Source organism: Nicotiana tomentosiformis, chromosome 4 (genome assembly GCF_000390325.3).
Source record: "Nicotiana tomentosiformis chromosome 4, ASM39032v3, whole genome shotgun sequence".
In the NCBI taxonomy this organism is placed as follows: Eukaryota; Viridiplantae; Streptophyta; class Magnoliopsida; order Solanales; family Solanaceae; genus Nicotiana; species Nicotiana tomentosiformis.
The window spans coordinates 40,529,566-40,551,012 of NC_090815.1; the positions used below are offsets into that span (position 1 = coordinate 40,529,566).

General features: G+C 36.9%; 1 protein-coding gene across 1 annotated transcript; it reads right to left on the reverse strand.

Moving 5' to 3' along the window:
- Positions 1-16,994: 16,994 nt before the first annotated feature.
- On the reverse strand, positions 16,995-20,844 carry LOC104093170 (LRR receptor-like serine/threonine-protein kinase RPK2). The gene has a single exon (XM_009598892.4). The coding sequence runs from the start codon at positions 20,576-20,578 to the stop codon at positions 17,180-17,182; it is 3,399 nt and encodes a 1,132-aa protein (XP_009597187.1). The 5' UTR covers positions 20,579-20,844; the 3' UTR covers positions 16,995-17,179.
- Between the last annotated feature and the right edge of the window lie 603 nt (positions 20,845-21,447).

The window sequence follows — 21,447 nt, forward strand, 5'->3', positions numbered from 1 at the left end:
AGGTAAGTGAATCAATGATTGATTCTATTTTAGGGCCGGATTTGGAGAGGGATTAGAGATACGGCGGCTAGGGTTTCTCAGAGAAGAAGAGAGAGTAGAGAGGATTTAAGGGCGGCAGATTTAGGAGAATGGGTCTTTAGGGTTTGGGTTTGGCTGATTAAAGATGAGAGGGGGTATGTGGGCCGTTGATCTCTGAGATCAACGACTGAGATGAAAGAAAGAGTGGGGCGGTCGCTTAAGACGGGTACCATCCGGGTTCATTAAAAGTGGGTCGTATGGGTTGGGCTTGGGGTTATTGGGCTAGGTTTTGGGTAGTTTAGGGTGTGAGCTGGTGGATTAGGTCCGAAATTTAGCCTAATTTGGGCCATATTTTAAAAATAAAAGAAATTAGGGAAAAACAATTTAAAAAATACTATTTATGGAACTTAATATTTTAAAATAATAGTTAAAGATTATAAAAATATAAAAAATTATTTTGACCCTGAATAAAATGATAAATGCAATTAGTTGTAAAGTATAGTCTATTATTGCAAACAATGTGCAAATAGTTCAAAAATACAGATGTAATTATATAAAATGAAGTAAAATAGTATAAAGCGTATATGTAGGTGTAAATATTAAATTCGTATGATTACGTCATCATAAAATAATTTGAAGGAGTAATTAATAAATATTTGAGTAATTTAAATGCAAGCAAATCAATTTTAAAGCTTGAAAAATTATAGAAAATACTTATATGACCCTTGTAAATTAGGTAATGATGCAAAATGATATTTTGAAAGTATATGGAATGCATTATAAATATGAGGGCAAAATTGGGTATCGACAACGGCTTCCCATGGCATTCATGGTAAGTATTAAAAACAATTATCAAAATTTCTTTGCAGTTGAGTACTATTATTTATTTACTGCAGACAAAAATTAATATTTTTTAGTTCTTGAAAAAATGTAGGCATGGGCTTACGAAGCAATTCCGCTATTTGGTCGTAGTGCTGAGAAATCAAAGGTCGTACCGATGCCGCTGCCAAGGATGTCGAGATGGCACAACAAGAAAGTGACATCTAACCCTGATTGGGATCCCTTTAAGTAGAGAGTTGATGACCTTTGTGTGGTAAGATAGGGAGTGCAATAATACTCCACCAGTAGATTCGAATCAACCAAAGTAGGAGATTATCATAGACCTCGCGTCTATTGTTTTGTTTTGCTTGTCTATTGACTTCTATCTATGCTATATTTCAGGAGGTGCATCCTTACCTTATTCCTACCCTACGTGAGATGGATATGGAATCGTACCATACGATGATGAGGTAGCAGATCCTCTAATCGACCAGCTAGCGGTTGATTTGGAATGGGTGACTGCCATTAAAAATGTACCCGGTGCAGTGTGCTTAGATACTAATGATGAAGCTGACATTGCTGATGATGACCCTTTGGGTGGGAGTATTCCTGGTTCACCACTAGTTGGTGGTTTTTCCGATATTGGTAGAGGAGGATCATGCAGGATGTGCAATGCTCAGCCAAGTGATACATATATGCACCAAGAGTTGAAGGTTGTGAATGAAAAATTGGATAAGGTGTTGAAGATCCTTGGGGCGATGCAAAATCAGAATGAGAGACCTTCTAAAGTAGTCGAGTCACCTTGGTACAGAGTTACAAGATTGCAAAGCAGATTGAGGAATGCTCCAATTTCTGCAAGCAAGATAAGGAAGCTAAAATAGATTAAGAAGAAGAAACCAAAGGTAGACGTACTCAAACCACTTTCGGAGGAAGATAAGAAACTATTCTATGAATGGTTTGACAAGAAGGAGAAGTTTCCCAAAAACGTCCTGACTGGCAGTTGTGGTTGGAGGTTTTTCGAGCAATTGTATGTTGCTAATCCGCCCGTTTTAATTTTTGTAAGTCCTTTAATCACTGCGTATATTTATTTTTTTAGTAGCTCCATATTTAACGTAGAGTTTTTTTTATAATATTTAGTATGTGGAGGAACTTTTGGCACTGATGCGTGTACGAAACATAAAATGTCCACGCCTTTATGCCCGTAGTAATGTTGTTATGGATGTTGCATTATGCAACAACATGTGCACTGCATGTGATAAGATCAAGGAGGCTGCCAGTAAAGAGGGAAAGGATTTAGACTTTTGTGAGACAGTTGATGCTTGCCAAGACTTGTGCCTTACACCCGTGATGCTATAGCCTCAAGGAAGTATGCCACAACCTGGGGCTGTGTAGTGGTGCAAGGCTAAGGTGTTGTACTGTGTGGCAAATTGATAACAAGTATTTCGTGCCTGTTGTTTTCCACTTGGCAGAGGGTTTGATTAGAATTTACGATAGAAATATCAGTTTGTATGATGATAGTAAACTAGAAGAACTGGCACAACCCCTCGCACTCATGATGCCTAGGATTTTGATGAAAACTGGACAGTTTACAGACTTAGGCCAAGATGTGCTTCAAAATAAATGGTCCTGGAAGCGTATTATGGATGTGCAATCTATTCAGTAAAGGTAAATTAAATGTGCCATCCATTATGTTTTACTCATTCTTCTGGTTTCTCTAATAACTAATGAGTCTTTGATTATTGTAGTGAAAGTAGTGAAGTATATGCAGTGAATGTTATTGACTTCCTCCTAACTGATACTCCACTGGATCAGCTCAATGACAAGAGAATAGAGTTGTTCAGGGAAACATTTGCAGTGGATATCTTCAGGGGAAGGATGGACCCTTCTTAGTTTTATAATTGTGATTTAAATTTGTGTTGGTCATGGGGAAAATTCATTTTTGGTGAACTTGTAGTAATTTATGATATTTGCATCTACCTCTATGTAATGAAACTACCTTTTTGCTTATTAACTATTGATTCTATAATTTTTGTTTCCTTAGCACTTCCTTATTGTATTACAACAGGCCGCTAGAGGTTGCGTAATAGACAATGTGTCTAGTAATAAACTAGCTACTTTGTTGCGTAGTAGACAATGTGTCTAGTACTAATAACTTGATCAAATATAACATTGCATCAGGCATAGCCTAGAGGTTGCGTAATAGAGACTGGGTCTATCAATAAACTAGCTACATGGTTGCGTAATAGACTCAAGGTTGCATTTAATAACTTCAACAAATTTAACATTACATCAGTACAGCATTACATAAACCAAAATACTTCCAACAAAACAAACTTACAGTAATTAAACTATTCCTACCAACAACAAACTAATGTTCTCCTTTTCACTTCATCATCCAAGCTGCCACAAATCCGACAACGATGCACAAGAGCATTACCCACTTATTGAGCCTCATTTCTTTCACTTAACCATCCTTCCAATCGTACAATTTACAAGAATATGCCCTCCCTTCAGTTCAATCTCTCCATCATTATCATCTTCCTCATGAACATCCATTGCTAATAAATTTTCATGTTCAACCATCTTCATCTGCATAATGATCTTTTCACGCTTAAGAGCGTCCTTTTCACATTTCAAACTACTGATAAGGTCAACAATCCTTGGATCTAGTAGATCATCGTCCCATTCCCAAAACTGACATCTTTTACCTAATAGAATCAAATGGGAAAAATAATTTATTTGTAAAATTAAATCCCTAAAATTAAAAAGAGGCGAATATGTGAAATTCATCTTACCTTAGTTTTGGAACATTTTGAGTAATGTTGACCAGCATTCACCAGAGATGTAGTTGTAAATTGACTGGCAGCCATGCCGTTGTGACAATTCTTTCTCGACCCAAAGGATGCACTCAACCCTTGTCTCATTTTCCTTCAATTGTTTGAGTAATGTTTTTCGGAAGTAAAAATTGGGGTTGAAATGTGATCAAATTTTGTTTTGAGATGGCAGGTGAAATGGGTAATTTAAAATGGGTTAATTTGAGCAGGTCAAAAATATATGGTTGAAATGTGATCAGTTTTATTTTGATCACATGGCCGGTCAAATAGGTAAATTTAAATGGGTCAAATGGGTAATTTCAATGGGTAAAACAATGTATGGTTAGGGATAGGCCACGTGGACATATTTAATATACTGAACTACACGAGCTGTCTTCCATTAACTACTAGTCACTGATAAACTTCTTTAGTAGTCTATAAACCCTGAACCCTAACCCCAACCCTGAACATTCAGTATAAATCAATTGTAACGACCCGGCCGGTCGTTTTGAGCTCTAGCACATCGTCCGGTAGGTGGAGGCCGTGAGTAGCTTCACTTCAGGTATTATGACTTGTACGCATGGTCAGAATTCAATTTTGGGAATTTCGGAGTTAATTTGGAAAGAAAATTCTAATTTCGGAAGCTTTAAGTTGGAAGAATTGACTAAGGTTTGACTATTGAGCAAACCCTTGGAATAGGCATTTGAAGGTTCCAATACATTTTTATGATGATTTCAGACTAGGGCGTATGTTCCGGTTGAGTATCGGGCCACCCGGGAGCATTTCGGCGCCTATTATGGAAGGTTGGCATTATGGAAGTTTAAGAAATTCTTAAGTTTAATTTGAAATGAATTTTGGTATTATCAATGTCCGTTCGAGGTTTTGAGCCTTGGAATAGGTTCGTATCGTGATTTGAGACTTGCACATAAATGTTGGCGTCATTCTGGGATGTTTAAGTGTAATCCGGACGCGTTCGACAATGTTTGAAGGTTGGAAAGTTGAAAGAAAGGTTTTGGCCGTCGATTTGTAATTTTGATGTTATTTTACGTGATTCGAGATTTTGACTAAGTCCGTATCGTGTTGTGGGATGTGTTGGTATGTTTGAACGGGGTCCCGGGGCCTCGGGTGCGAATCGGATTGGAAACAGATCGAGTTTGGACTTTGAAGAACTGCTGAAGCTTAAGGCTTCTGGTGCGATCGCACCTGCAAGGTTATGGCCGCAGGTGCGAGACCGCAGAAGCGGCCTAGGGGTCACACAAGCGGTAGGGTGTGAGGCTGGATGGGATTCGCAGATGCGGGCAGAGAGGCGCAAAAGAGGAAGTGGTCTTGGGCTGGATGATTGCAGGTGCGGGTGCTGTATCGCACCTGCGGAGCCGCAAGAAGAGTCATGGGCGTGCAATTGCGGAGTGGTGCTCGAGCTGGAGAGTTCGCAGATGCGGAGGATTTCCGCAGAAGAGGATGTGCACCTGAGGTTGGATGGCCGCAGAAGAGGAAAAAGCTAGCCTTGGGGGAAGCTGCATCTGTGAGGAAGCTTTCGCCGAAGCGGAGCCGCAGAAGCGGCTACTGTTCCGCAGGTGCGAGCCAGCACTGGACAGACTTGGTTTTATACGGGATTTGGCACATTTTCTTTCATTCTCTCTTGTCTTGGGCGAATTTTGGAGAGCTTCAAGGGGAGATTTTCATCATCTATGGCAAGGTAAGTGATTCCCACCTATTGTAAGTTAAATACATGGATTCTATAAGGATTTAAATATGGAAATTAGTAGAAATTGTGGGATTTTGGTAAAAAACCTAAAATTTGGTATTTTTGGAATTTGATCACGAAATTGGACATGGAAATTGGAATAAATTATATATTTGAGTTTGTGGTGTTATGGGTAATGTTTATCTTTGATAAATTTTGGAATCCGGGCATGTGGGCCCGAGGGTTGATTTTATTGACTTTTCGAGTGGAGTTGGGAATTTTTATAGATTGTTAAATTGTAAGCATTGGAGTATATTTTGATTGAATTACACGTTATTTGACTAGTTTCGAGACGTTTGGCTTTGAGTTGAGGTGTTAGAGAGGCGTTAGAGCCGGTTATGGAACTTCAGAGCGAGGTAAGTCTCATGTCTAACCTTGTGAGGGGGAAACTACCCCTAGGTGATATTTATTGTTATGTGCAACTAGTTGTGGGTGCTACGTATGCATGAGGTATCAAGAGTCCGTACGTAGCTAAAGCATGTTTATGTCCGGGTAGACTTAGGACTTTGTCATGCAATATTTGAATTGTTTGGACTCATTTTGCTAGTTTAATTAATTAAAATTTTAACTGAGATTGATTTAGAAACATATGAATATATTAGGCCGAGTTTTATCACCTTGAGTTGTTTCCAAGATATTTGATAAGTGTAAAGGGGTATATTTATTATTGTGCCCATGTACTGTGTTTTAAGCACGTGTCTCGTAATTCGATAACTTCCTTTCTTTCTTGTGGAGCGGGCTGAACACCTTGGCAGTATAATAGATGCATCTATGGTTCGTGCCGCTCGACCCTAGGCAGTGTACACATTATTCTTGATCGGGCCGAATGACCTCGGCAGAATCGTGCATTGTATCGCTAGTAGTCCGAATATTCATGAGTTCTTTCCACCGATGCCCGACATTTTATATGGTATTCCTTATTTATTTGATATTGGCACTTGACATTTTCGGAGCTGTTAAGGTAGAATACAAGATTTGGAAATTCATACCTTAAAAGAAATATTTGGAAGCTTATGTCACTTACAGATTTACTCCATTATTGCTGTGTGCTTCATATCTGCTTATGATTTATCATATTACTTCATTGGACCTCTAGTAAGTGTCGATGTTGACCCCTATTCAGTACTTCTTCGGGGTTAGGCTAGATACTTACTAGTACGCGTTGATTTACGTACTCATGCTGAACTTCTGCACTAAATGTGCAGGATCTGACAGGTTCATTTGGTGATCACCTTGGCGCGTAGGCTCACCTGTTGAGGAGACTTTATGTGAGCTGCATTCCAGGCTACGCATCACAGTCCACCGAGTCTCCATCGTACTATTTATTTTATCCTGCCTTATTTACAATCTGGACAGAGGTTGTATTATTATTGTACTCCTTAGAAAATGCTCATGTACTTGTGACACCGGGTTTTGGGATTATACTAGTTGATGCTTAGGGTTTCGTATAATATTATCGCCTTTTATTTCTTTTATAAATTACAAATGTTGTACATTCCCGTGATTTAGAAGTGTAAATCTCCTTTTCTTATTAAACATTTGTGATTTCAAAAGTAATAAAATGAGTAATCAAATTGGTAAATCACCGTTAACTTGCCTGGTGACGGCGTTAGGCGCCATCACGACCTATAGTGGATTTTGGGTCGTGACATCAATAGACTTCCTTAATGGGTGAGTGTTAACTTAAGGTTTCGTCCTCAACTCTTATTGTGGTCGAGGGTAAACTAATGGTCGAGAATTCATTATTATACATGGCTGTGTATTTCATACCATTAAGAGTTGGTCATTCTAGAACATGTAACAACTCAAGAAGCAAGACCTCTAAGTATAAGAGTGTTGTCTAGTGAAGTTTTGTCAACAAGTAATGCCTTTAAGTATGAATATTGTATATTGAATATTGGGCTATAATATCAACATCTGTTGATATTAAGTAATGTTATGATCGATTATAATAGGTAATTAGTCTTCAAATTGCATACATTGCCTTAACATTATGGTGTAATAATATTCATTGACTATATAATGAAAATTGTTTTCACCAATTATAGGCTTAGGTTGATACCGATATAATTGATACGTTATAGTAATCCATTTTATCAGGCTAAGTCAAGTGGGAAACTGTACGATGAGCTAAAGATTAAAATGAATTTGCAAAAGACCTAATTTGGAACGAGCACAACCTAAAATATATAAAGAGTTATATAGTGAATGAACTTTAAATGAAAGGTCTATGTGTCTAGTTTCTAATGCTTCAAACTGTTCATCAATTGGATATTCTTATGAGAAGTTATGGGCTTTTCACCAAAGAGTGATGGAGCAGCTTCCCAGCTGCATGGTTACGTAGGAAATCTACGCAACCTGTGTAGCTAAATCAGTAGCTTTAGTAAGGAAGAGATTTACCTTGCGTAGATATCCCCACCTTTTGCGTAGCTACGCATCCATCAATTTTTTTTTATTTAAAAAAATGCTGAAAAGTTGGGTTAAGAGAGAGAAAGAGTTGAGTTGGGAGTTTGAGAATTAAATCCTAGGGAGAAAAAGGAGCTCTTTAACCATAAAGAAACTTCAAGGTACGTTTCTTTGGTACAAAGATGATTATATAACATATTTAATGTTAGTACTAATATTATTATGGATTAAATTCATAGAAAATGGTTTGAATTTTCAAGAACACCAAAAAGAGAAAAATGAGATTCTTCCTCCAAGAGGTAATTCCTTTACTTGAGCTTCCTATATTTGATATATTGAAGTATGAGTAACATGTTTATGAAGTTTATTTGAAGTTGCAGTGGTGTATTATATGAACCATAGAAGTGGAACTTGAAAATGATAGTTTGAATAAAGAAGAAGATTATCACGACCCAAAATTCCACTTTAAGGTCGTGATGGCGCCCTAGTCGTGCATGCTAAGCAAACCAACTCACAATCTACAAAATAAAATACACTTTCTTTAATTAGCCGAGTCATACTATAAATAAAGACAAAAAAGTTTCAAAGCAGTAAAATATCTGATACAGTCATAACATGGCCTAAACACGGCCAATACCGTACAACCCTCAAGACTAGGTGGCACAAGTACATGAGTAACCATGGAAATAGGACAAGTCTCTATACATAACAAGACTATCTAAAATACAAATAGACAGGAAATAGTAATGGAACAGGGACTCGGGCACTACAAAATAAATCCATTGAGTGCAACTCACCATGAGTCTCCATGTTACCGCCTAAGCTCAATGAGAGGCTCCGCTAGCACCAATTCGAGGATCTGCAAAAAAGATGTGCGGAAGCGTAGTATGAGTACACCACAATCGGTGCCAGTAAGTATCAAGTCTAATCTCGAAAAAGAAGTAGCGACGCTAGATGCATCCGAATTCTTACAACAGCGATATAATAATAATGCTAGAACAGAACGGTAAATAAACAGATGAATAATAAGTACCACAGATATCAGCAATTAAAGAGAATAAAGCACACTTTTCCATTATAAAAATAATCATAACGCTGCTCAGATATAGCATTTAAAAATAGCATGCTTAAACAATGGAGTCGAGACTCCTAGATAGTATATGGAGTTATCATGCAGTAATTAGCAGCTAAATGAATACTTCTAAATATGTCAAAGATATCTATGCACGCAAACTAGTACAAGATCCATGTATCATGATACACAATTCATTTATCACCATAACCCGATACATAACTTATGTATCGACCCGATACAAAACTTATGTATCGACCGATACATAATTCATGTATCGACCACGCTTACAGGGCCCAAAACATGGGTAATCACCTAACTCCGGAGGGACGGATCCAAATCCAAGCGCAAAGAGGAGCTGAATAGCTCACTCTTAATCAAATATCCGATCATCATGTCCTGTGTGGCATAATTGTATTTCATCCGCACGCCTTACTTTTCTTGACAAAATTCTCAATCCAAACCAAGTATTGATGCACAAAATGTGCAGATATGTTCAAGAATTACAGATAAAAGATGTACAAAAACTTAATAAAAAAGCGTACGAATATATGCTCATATAATTTCTATATGACTATGGACGATTCAAGTAATTTAACATACCAAGAATAAGTTCCTATCCCTTTATAAGTAATCATAAATATAGGCATGATCTTTAATATGAATAAGAGAGGGAATGTAATCTTATAGGCCAAACAAATCAAGAATTAAATGAGTACATAATAAAAAAAGGCATACAATATCCCAATTCTACCCCATTCATAATATAAACCTGGTAAGTGCATATACGCTCACCACCCTATATATACACCATCCAATACCTTAAACACATAGAAATCAAATCAAATCCTAGGAATTTCCCTCTTAACAAGGTTAGCCAAGAGACTTACCTCCATTTAGTAGCCTTCAACTTTCAAAAATAGCCTTCCTATCAAATCAATGTCCGAACGAGTCAGATACCGCCTGATGCACCAGTCTCAGAACCTGCACAAAGAATACAGCAAGTATAGCATGAGTATTTAAACAACGTGTAACCAATAAGTATCAATCCTAATCTCGAAGTAGTGACGAGAGGTCGACTTCGACACTCACTATAGGTCAATAATTATTCAAATAAAATCTTAAATAAATACTGGATGTGTAAATAAATTTAAATCTTCTCAACAAGTAGGAGCAAATAATTCTTTCACAATTATATAATTTCCAAATAAGTCGTTCCTTTTAAAGGCTGTAATCTTCTAAGACACAATAAAATATCAAGACACCAAGTATTATTATTAAGCACGATTTATGCCGAGGTCATACGGCCCGATCCAAAGTGATGTGTACACTGCCGAGGGACGTGCGGCATGATCCATAGATGCATTATCTACTACCGAGGTGTTCGGCTCGCTCCACAGGAAGAGAAGGATATTTTATAAGCATTTGACTAAAACATTATTAAGGATTTATACTAAAACAATACGAATTTCATTAGCGATCTTTCACAATTCCTCTAACAAATCCTAATATAATTTAGGCATTTTAAATTAAGGGTGACAAGTGGGCCGGTCCAGGCCCGGGACCGCGGGCCAAACGGACTAAACGGGCCAGGACCGTTTGGCTCGGTTTTAGTGGGCTTGGGCCGGTCTCGTGGACCGGTCCTATGATTTGGGCCCGCCAGACCCGGGACCATTTAGCCCGCCAGGGACCGGGACCGGATCGGTCTCTTAGCGGGCCAAACAGTCCCAACGGCTATTTTTTTTTAAATATAACCGTTGGGCTGTCAAAAATAGCCGTTGGCTATTTATAAAATAGCCATTTAACCCCCCAAACTTTTTTTAAATCCCAAATTTTTTATAATTATACTTTTTCCCTATTTTCAACTATAAATACTCCATCATTCTTTCATTTTTTTCTTAGAAAATCATCAATCTATCACAATCTCTCTCTAATTTTCTTCTACAATTGCTACTATTGTTTACTTTATTGTTACTAAATGTATAATATATAAGCTATATTCGATATATATATATATATATATATATATATATATATATAGCTTATATATTATACATTTAGTATATATACTATACTATACTATATATACAACTTATATAAGCTATATAAGATGTATATATAGCTTATCGATGTATATATATAGTACCTTCCCACTTTTAGTATAATATATATATATATATATATATATATATATATATATATATATATATATACTTTAAAAATAGTACGTATGCATCATCATTTAGTTTATAAGCATATACAAGCATTTTTTATAAATTTATTTTTCTTTCATTATTTTTATAGGCTTTAAATCAATTTATTTATGCATTATTTATTATATAAATATCTCATAAACCCTCCAAATTATTTTTAAGATGACTTAATCATCTAAACTTATCATTTATACCAATATGAGGTTTTAAATATTTTCAGGACATTTCTTATAATTACATTTCCATTTTTCAGGGCTAAATTGCACATTTTGCAATAATAGCCCATATATATGTATAATTACATTATTTATGCAGAAAATAACTTTTTATATTTTTAAAATTTTAAATAATTGTTTTTAATCATTTTCATGCACCAATGATATTTTTGTTATTTATTTATTATGTTTTTATAAATTATTTATTTATTTTTTTAAAAATATATATGTTGGGCCCACTTAGCCCGTTTAGCTCGCGGGCCGGGACCGTTTAGCCCGGGACCAAACGGTCCCGGTCCTGGGCCGGTCCCTACAAAAAGCCCGTTTAGCCCGGGACCGTTTGGCCCGTTTAATTTGGGACCTGTCCGGGACCGGGACCGTCTGGACCGGCCCACTTGCCAGCCCTATTTTAAATTAACAAGTATAGTGCAAATATTCCAAATAGTTCATGCATTGGGTCCTAAAACTACCCGGACATAAGCATAATTAGTAGCTACGCACATAATCTCGTCACCTAGTACGTACGTAGCCACCACAATTTGTAGCAACATTTAATTTAAATCACCTATGGGGTAAATTCCCTCTTATAAGATTAGACAAGAGACTTACCTCGTCTCAAAACTCACTTTCCGGTCAAAATTTTTGCGTTAAAGCCTCAATTGATGCCGAAAAATCTGAAACTAGTCAAATATTATATAATTTAATCAATACATGCTCAACAATTCGAAATTAAATTATTAGATTAATTACCTAACCCAAATTGATAGAATTCCTAAAATTCACCTCGGACCCACTTGCCCGAATTCCGAAAATTTTCGGAGAAAATCATTACCCATAACCTTAAGAACTCAAGTATATAATTTTTATCCCATTGCATAACCATTTTCGGGGTTAAAATCTCATTTTTATCAAAACCTAGATTTTTCATCTAAACCCTTGATTTCTACAATTTTTATGTTATAATCTACCCATAATCTATGTATTTAACTCACAATAGGCAGAATTAACTTACCTCCAAGTTGTTAGGTGAATACTCCTCTCAAGAAGCTCTAAAATCGCCCAAGAATGAAAAAAATGGGCTAAAAATGGCTGAGTCCCGTTCTTTTAAAACATTCTGCCCCGCAGCATTTCCGCACCTGCGAGGAGCCCTTCGCTTCTGCGGGACCGCTTCTATGGCTCTCCTCGTGCATCTTCGAGCTCGCTTCTGCGGCTCGAGGTGTGCATCTGCGCTCATGGCCAGCTGCCCCATTTTCGCACATGCGGACTCCTTCACCGCAAAAGCGGGTTCGCTTCTGCGGACAATGCTTCGCTTCTGTGGTGACCGTCGACCCCTCCTCTTTCAGCTTCTACGAGCAAGGAATCGCATCTGCTGTGCTGCTTCTGCGGCCATTCCACCGCATGTGCGAACACACCAGATGACAGGCACCAGCAGCTCCTTTCCTAAGGGGCTAACAAGCCCCGACGACCCCCCGAATCCTGTGCGAGGACCCCGAGGCCTCGACCAAATATACCAACGGGTTTGTAAGCTTAAAACAAACTTGCTCTCACCCTCGGAATGCGGAAAATAACACCAAAACTAAGAATCATTCCCCAAACCAAATCGATTCAACTTATAAATTTCAAGTTCTTCAAATGCACCGAATCATACTTAAACTACTTGGAATGACACCAAATTTTGCGTGCAAGTCTTAAATCACCATACGGAACTACTCCCAAGCTCGAAATCCCAATTGGACCTCGATAACACCAAATCCTATTTCAAACCAAATTTAAAGAACCTTAAAACCTTCAAATAGTCAACTTTCACTATTAGTCGAAACGCTCCCAGGTTGTCCAAAACCCGATTCGAGCATACGACCAAGTCCAAAATCATCATACAAACCTATTGGAACCATCAAATCCCGATTCCGGGGTCGTTTACTCAAAATGTTGACCGAAGCTAAACTTACCCTTTTAAAGCTAAACTAAGGAACCAAGTGTTTCGATTTCAACCCGAATCCTTTGAATTCCTAAACTAGCCATCCCCGCAAGTCATAAAACAGTAAAAGCACATACGGGGAGTCTTATTTAGGGGAATGGGGTTCTAGAAGGCAAAACGACTGGTTGGGTCGTTACAATCAGCAATTGATTACCCTTTATCTCGTAGCTGCTCAAATACTTATCTTATGCATCTGTAACGTTCAAATTCGCATTCATAGCTCCACTTGAAATTATTTGTTACTCACGACACTATCATATCCAAAAGTCCTTTTTGAAACGTATGACCATCTTTATAACAATTCAATCGGTTTCGTTCGTCGTTTGATCCAGAACGCGGCCTGATTTCCGTAACACCAAGGATATGTAGGCAACTCAGGAACCAGGGTTCATCTCCTATTTTTCAAAAACGCATCATCCCCACTCATTTCAGACAAAATTGGTCATCATTTTCTTTATTTGACAACTCTTTCATCATTTTCGGGTAAAGAGGGGCAGCTGTTGATACCTAATTTTGCTCTAATATTTTATAATGTATTCCATATACTTTTAAAATATTATTTTTCGTCATTACCTAATTTACTAGGGTCATATAAGTATTTTCTATAATTTTTAAAGCTTTAAAATTAATTTTCTTGCATTTAAATTACTCAAATATTTGTTAATTACTCCTTCAAATTATTTTATGATGACTTCATCATCCGAATTTATTATTTACACCTATATATATACTTTATAATATTTTACTTCATTTTATATAATTACATATGCATTTTTGAACTATTTGCGCATTTTTGCAATAATAGCCTATACATTACAACTAATTACATTTATCATTTTATTCAGGGTCAAAATAATTTTTTATATTTTTATAATCTTTAACTATTACTTTAAAATATTAAGTTACATAAATAATATTTTTATATTTATTTAGCTATTTATTCAATTATTTTTCCCTAATTTCTTTTATTTTTAAACCTGGCCCAAAACATGCCAAATTTCGGACCTAATCCACCAGCCCACACCCTAAGCTACCCAAAACCTAGCCCAATAACCCCAAGTCCAAACCAAACGACCCCTTTTAATGAACCCGGGCGGTTCCCATCTTAAGCAACCCGCCCCACTCTTTTTTTCATCTCAGTCGTTGATCTCAGAGATCAACGGCCCACAGACCCCCTCTCATCTTTAATCAACCAAACCTAAACCCTAAAGACCCATTCTCCTAAAGCTGCCTCCCCTAAATCCTCTCTACTCTCTCTTTTTCTCTGAGAAACCCTAGCCGCCGTATCTCTAAACCCTCTCCAAATTTGGCCCTAAAATGGAATCAATCATTAATTCAGTTACCTATTTTGTGGTACTTCGCTACGATGGGGTTGAGTGACAGAGAAGAGAGAGCAGAGAGATGAGAGAGAAATTGGGCGAAAAAATGAGAGAGGGGTAATGTTTTTCAAACTTTATAGGTGATTCACAAATTTTTAAAATGTTAAAAAGGCCCCATCCATCCTAACCCACTCATTTAACCATTTTCCAATCCAAAAAAAATTAAGAAAGAAAATTGAAAATCACTTGACCATTTCAAGTGTTGAGGAGGTCTTCTTGCCAAATGTTCTCATGTTACATACTCTACATTAATAGGCTACATGACAATTGGAGCTGGAGTACTAATGGCAGAAACCAATTAATAAGGAATCATTCGACACTGTTTTTGCAACAAAAGAAAAAGTTTCTTATATATTGTTTGTGAATAATATTTTTTCTAAAGAATAATATGTATGTGTATGTCAATACTAGTGGCGGAGTCACGTGCACTAAATGGGTGTCAACCGACACCCCTTCGACGGACAATTACACTGTATAATTCGGTAATATTTTTTAAAATATATATATATATATATATACTATATAATGACACCCCTTGACTTTTTGGTGAGTTTGTTTTTTTATATTTTGATTCCGCTTAATGAAAATTCTGGGTCCGCGCCACTGATCGATACTGATTGAAAATAAACAAAGTAAATATTAATTTACAGTAAGTAAGGCGTTAAAACGACAGTATTTTCAAACCTAAACCTACTTACAAGGGAAAACCATAATAAGCCGATAGTGCTGACACAGTTCCTGCGTACGTTATTAGATTCAAGGTCAACTTTGTGTAGTTTGTCTTATTTGGCCATGTGTTCAGTTGTTAGATATTGCTATGTAAAGAGCCAAAGAATGAGATTACGCAGAGATTAGATTCTGTATCACGTCTTCTTGAATGCATAGCGTCCCAGAAGGAGCTAATTAAGAATTTTAATTAGCTTTTGACCATAGTAGGAAAAACCAAGACATCTACTTAGAATAATACTTGCATTTTGAAGAATTTAAATATAAGATGTGGTAAATAATCAAAAATAGGAGAAAATAACTAATTAAGTAGTTAGTTAGGCATTTTGCATATAATTTTGTACAAAATATATATATGCTATTAGCATATATAAATATAGACTGGAGAAAGCAAGTAATTAACTTAGGATGTGATCGGTTGAGGCTTGAGCTGGAAGAGTATGCACGGATAATGGGACGTAATTAAAGTCAAAGTAATAGGAGCTAATGTCACATACAGTCTATTATAACATTAAAATAACAAAATTGTCTTTTTATTGCATTAAAGTAATTTATCTATTTTCATTATATAATAATATATAAACTATAAAGTCAGAAAATTATTTTTATCACATTAAAATAACTGAATTGTATCAACTATAATTCTAAATTCACCAACTATTAAGAAGCTACTGATCAAGGTGACATTATTGTTATGTTGGTAAAGTTTTGTAATTTTATTACTATTATATTAGATAGAGTTCAGTTTCTTTAATGTGATAAAAAGTATTTTTGCAATTTTACTACTCCCTCCGTTTGCGTTTCAATTTATGTGAATCTATTTCTTTTTTAGTCCGTACCAAAAAGAATGACCCATTTCCCTATTTGGAAATAATTTACTTTTGTGCAATGATTTATAGTCACACAAAATACATGTGTCTCATTTTATACCACAAGTTTAAAAGTGTTCTCTCTTTTCTTAAATTTCGTGCCCTGGGTTCACATAAATTATAACGGAGGAAGTATAAAGTTTAAGTTACGTTATTCTTGTTATAGTGGCCGGTAATTTTGTTCCTATACGTGAAATTGCCCGTCATCAACTCCTCATAGTGATTTGTAATCGAAGAGAAATTTAATGCACAGCTGCTATAGTAGTTTAGCAAGAATCAGATATTTGCATTAAATACTACTACATTTCAAGAAATTAAATATGAGGATTTTGGGCGGTAGAGGGAGAACACGCTAAAGAAAACGAAAAATCAAAACTCAAAAATAGAAGAAACAAAATATTGGGAGAGCTGGGGTTAGAAGAAAAAGAGAGAGAAAAAGATGATATTAAAACGACTCCACTGGCCTGGGTTTGAACCTGGAATCGACGTTTATTTAAAACAAGAAAGGAATTAAGGGACTTAGCAATCAACTAAACCTCAGTTTCAAAGTAATTAGAATCAGCTATAATAAGCTATGCTTGTTATGACTTGCTGATTTTGGCTGTTTTATTGAATGTTTCCTTTCAGAACACTTCAAAGCTTCATTTTTTCTGCTTTACGTTCAAATAAACCTGCCAAAAATGTGGCTTTCAATGACTTGACACAAGAAATATGGTGATCCTCAGATCATGGTATTGATATATAAACTATAAATTGTCATTCATCCATCATAATATACAGTTACGGGGGGAAAATCTCTACACCTTTCCAATGAGCAAAACTGTAGTTAAAACTAACTATAAAGCAAAAGAAAACTAAATAGTCGATCTTAAGTTACTTTCACTAATTATTTGATGGATGAAGTCAGAATCTCCACTGCTTAGCTAGCTAAGGCACAAGTGGTGCAAGTTCCTTCAATTGCCCGACGACCTGCCTCATCCTCGGCCTGGCAGAAAGGGATTCTGTAGTACACATTAGAGCCAAATGCAACATGTCCACAAGTTTGTCCTCCGGGCCCGCCTCCCACAAACTGGTGTAGAATATGTCCTGTATCTTGTTATCGCGCAGTAACATGTTTGCCCATGAAACAATGTTGAATCCATTCTCATGCACAGAGAACGAAGGATCTAGAGCTCGCTTGTCAGAGAGCAACTCGAGCAGCACGACACCATAGCTGTAAACATCGGCCTTGTCTGACACACGACACGTTAGAGCATATTCTGGTGCTACGTACCCGAAAGTTCCTGCTACATTTGTGGTTGTGCAGGTTTCTGGTCCCATGATCCTTGACAACCCAAAATCCGACAAATAAGCGTTCATCTCACTGTCCAACAATATATTACTTGGCTTGACATCACGGTGGACAATGCGCGGGACACATTGATCATGTAGATAAGCAATTCCAAGGGAAATGTCTAGAGCAATCTTGTGTAGCACTTTAAAATTGAACACTCTACTTGCTCTATCCCGTATAAATTTCTCTAAATTACCTCCTGGGATATAATTATATATCAGGAACATATCTGCCTCACTTGCAAAATAGCCAATCAGTGTTATGAGATTGGGATGACTTATGCTTTTAAGGCTATTAATCTCAGCCTCGAACTGGCGAACTCCTTGACATCTTTCAACCAATAGCCTCTTTACTGCCACCACAAGACCAGAGGAAACTTCAGCTTTGTATGTGGAACCAAAACCACCATTTCCAATGCAATTGCTCCAGCTAAAGTTTCTGGTAGCGTGGACGATGTTATCATATGTCAAACGTACTCCAATGTCATTGAAAACTGTAACATCGCTTCTTTCAGGTGACTCAGAGGCCTCAACTTTAGGACTTGCTGTCCGCTTTGTTATGTGCATACAGAAGGTAACAAGGATAGCAAGTACGGAAACAATGACAGTTGCAGATACTACAGCAGCAATTTCAATAGAAGAAAGTCCTCTCTTACCATTTTTAGACTTAGGCCCTGGTGGAGGAGCTGCATAACTTTGTGACTCATTGGGTTGTTTGCCCATTGGTGGTGCTGAAAAAACGGCGAGTTTTGGCTTGGATGAAAGATAAGGATTTCCAATGAAGCTACACGGCTTTATCACCTCATCCGATGGCAACACTCCAGATAAATTATTGAATGAGAAGTTGCATGCATGAAGAGATGTCAAATATTCCAAACCTGAGGGAATCTGTCCAGTCAATGTATTGTTGTTGAGCAATAGAACAGTTAAATTTACCAGGCGCGTGAGACCTTCTGGAATGTCACCAGAGAATGAGTTTGATGAGAAGTCCAAAACTTCAAGAGAATGCATCTGAGGAAAGAAAGGAGGGATGCTGCCACTTAGCTGGTTATTAGCCAAACTTAGAAGAGTTAGATTCTTCATGTCATAAAGATCAGCCGGAATTTGATCGTGCAACTTGTTCCAGCTCAAGTCAAGTACAATGAGGGACTTGCAATGACCAAAGTGCTTGGGAAAAGACCCGGAGATATTGTTCCGGGATGCATCAAAGAATTTGAGAGACCTGCATGCTGAACAGATGTAAGCAGGAACTTGACCAGAAATCTCATTGCTGCTTACATTAACAGTCATTCCACCTAATCCATCACAGTTTCCAAATAAGCTCCCATTCAATGATCCAGTAAGCTTGTTTCCACCAGCAAGAAACGCATAATCAATGCGCTTTCCTAAGATTTCATGGACCATTGGAAGTAAAGGGATTCCACCGGTGAAGCTGTTTCCACCAAAATTATGAATCACTGGAAAACCGGTAGTAGGGAAAGGCAAAGGGCTCTCTGAACAAGTTTTATATGTTAAGAATGACAGGTAGGCAAAAGCTGGATTGAAAGTTTGGATAAGCTTCTTTTCGGATGAGGCATCACGGGGACAAACACTTGTATTATATTGGGGAATTGCACCTGACATGAGGTTCCTACTGATATCGAAAAGAGTCATACAAGGAACAGGAAGCTTTTCATCAAGGTATCCAGAGAGCCTGTTTGAGCTAATGTTAAGAAAAAACAGACCATGGCATCGGAGAAACGAACCAGAAATTTTGCCCATGAAAAAGTTATGAGCTAAATTCACCATCTTTAGGCTGTCACAATTACCCCAATCATTGGGAAAATGTCCTCCGAGATTTGCTCCTGGAGCCCAAAGTATTTCCAATTTTGGCAGCATAGTAATCTCTGAAGGAATGGAGCCCTCAAAGAAGTTCAGCTCACCTAATGCATCATCAAATGGAAGCTCCCTATGCAGATTGAAGAGATTTGAGAGAACGAGAATCGACAAATTAAGGCAATTTCCAAGCTGAGGTGGAATAGAACCATAAAGGCTGTTTCGCGAAACATCCAGAACTTCAAGCCTTTGAAGCCTACCAAGCTCAGAAGGGATAACACCAGAAAATGCATTTGAAGTCAACAAAAGTGTCCTTAAGTGACTACATTTCCCCAATACACGCGGAATCTCCCCTTGTAGGAAATTAAATGACAAATCCAAATGTTCAAGATTCTTGCATTTAATCCCCATGTTAAGCGCAACATGCCCAATTAATCGATTAAACGACAAATTAAGCACCCTTAACTTTTCCAAACCACCTATAAACCCTGGAATGACATCATTTATTCTGTTTCCCGCTAAATTCAATACACTCAAAAACCTACATTTTGCTAGAGAAGGTGGAAACTCCCCTACAATTCTGTTAAACCCCAGGTTAAGAACTCTTAGTTTACTCAAGCCAGCAAAATTATAGCTCGAAAAAATTCCTTGAATGAAATTTCCTTCTACATCAAGTATTTCAAGATTCTCTAATCCCCATATCTGAACAGGAATTTCACCAGTAAGATCATGGAATGGAATGGATAGAACCCTAAGATCTTTGAGGTATCCAATAACAGAAGACAAATTCCCAACAAGTTTAACATTCATATGAAAGCAACTGTTTCTTCTAATGCCAAAGCCATGCAATGCTAACTCAGGATTACTAGTACAAGAAGCAGCATTAGTATTATTACCTCTTATTCTCAATTCTGAAACCCTGGAATTTGAGTTGCATGACACTCCATACCAAGAACAGTAGCTAGAATTGTCTGCTTTCCAGCTTGATAGAATGCCAGAGGAATCACCAAGTGATTTCTTCAACTCCAACAAAGCCATTTTCTCATAAATCACCTCTTCAGAAGCTGAAAAGGAAAAGCAAGAGAAAACAAATGCCATTATCAAGAACAAATTCATGGTTCTTGAAAACAGAATCCCAAGTTTCTTCTTTCTGCCCAACTGCATTTTGTCACTTTTCATTGCCAAGAACACAGCCCCAGAAGCCAAAAAGGAAGTCAGTTTTCAAATTCAGATTCAAAGAACCAATTCTTGGTGCTTTATTAAAAGCAAAATAAAAATGATTCTTGAATTTGAAAAATGGCAAAAGGATGAACGATGAAAGCAAAAGAAATGAAGAAAATTATCTTTCTTCACTTCAAAAACAAACCAAAAAAAGAGATTGTCTGTTTATGCAACTAAGAAAATAGATGAAGAAAGACTAAGAAGTAGTCTTCTTCTACTACGGAGTTGTGTGACTAATTTCTCAAGGGAGTTGCTACAGTGAGCTTGTTTTATTGAACACATTAGTTATTCAAACAACATGTGTTATTTATACTGATAGTAAGATCTTCAGTGGGTCCCCAGGTGGACTTAGAAGGCTCTGTAGGTCCCACTGTCGCTCTCTTGATCTTTTTTTTAAAAACAAATATCAAGTTCACACACAGAAAAAAGGAAAAATGAAAAAGGAGAAACAAATTCGAAATTATTTGAGCGGCTCGCCAAGTGGCAAAATCTGTAAGTCCCACGTGGAATAACAGTTGATACGACCAACGATTGCATTCTTTTTAAGTATAAGTACTCCACATACAACGGTGTCGTTTTAACCATATTTTCGAAACAAATAATTACAGAAAAAATGAGAAAATAGGCTTTGCTGTTTTTTAGAGTCGAAATTTTTAGGAAAAATGAATTTATTGCAACAAAAGGTATATTCTCAAATATGCTACTGAGAAACTAACTAGTAGTAGTAATTAATTGAGATAAAAACTATAAAAAATAAAAATAAAAATTGTGAGATAAAAATGGTCAGAATTATTAGTGTGATAGTTATCTGCTCATTAAAAAAGTAA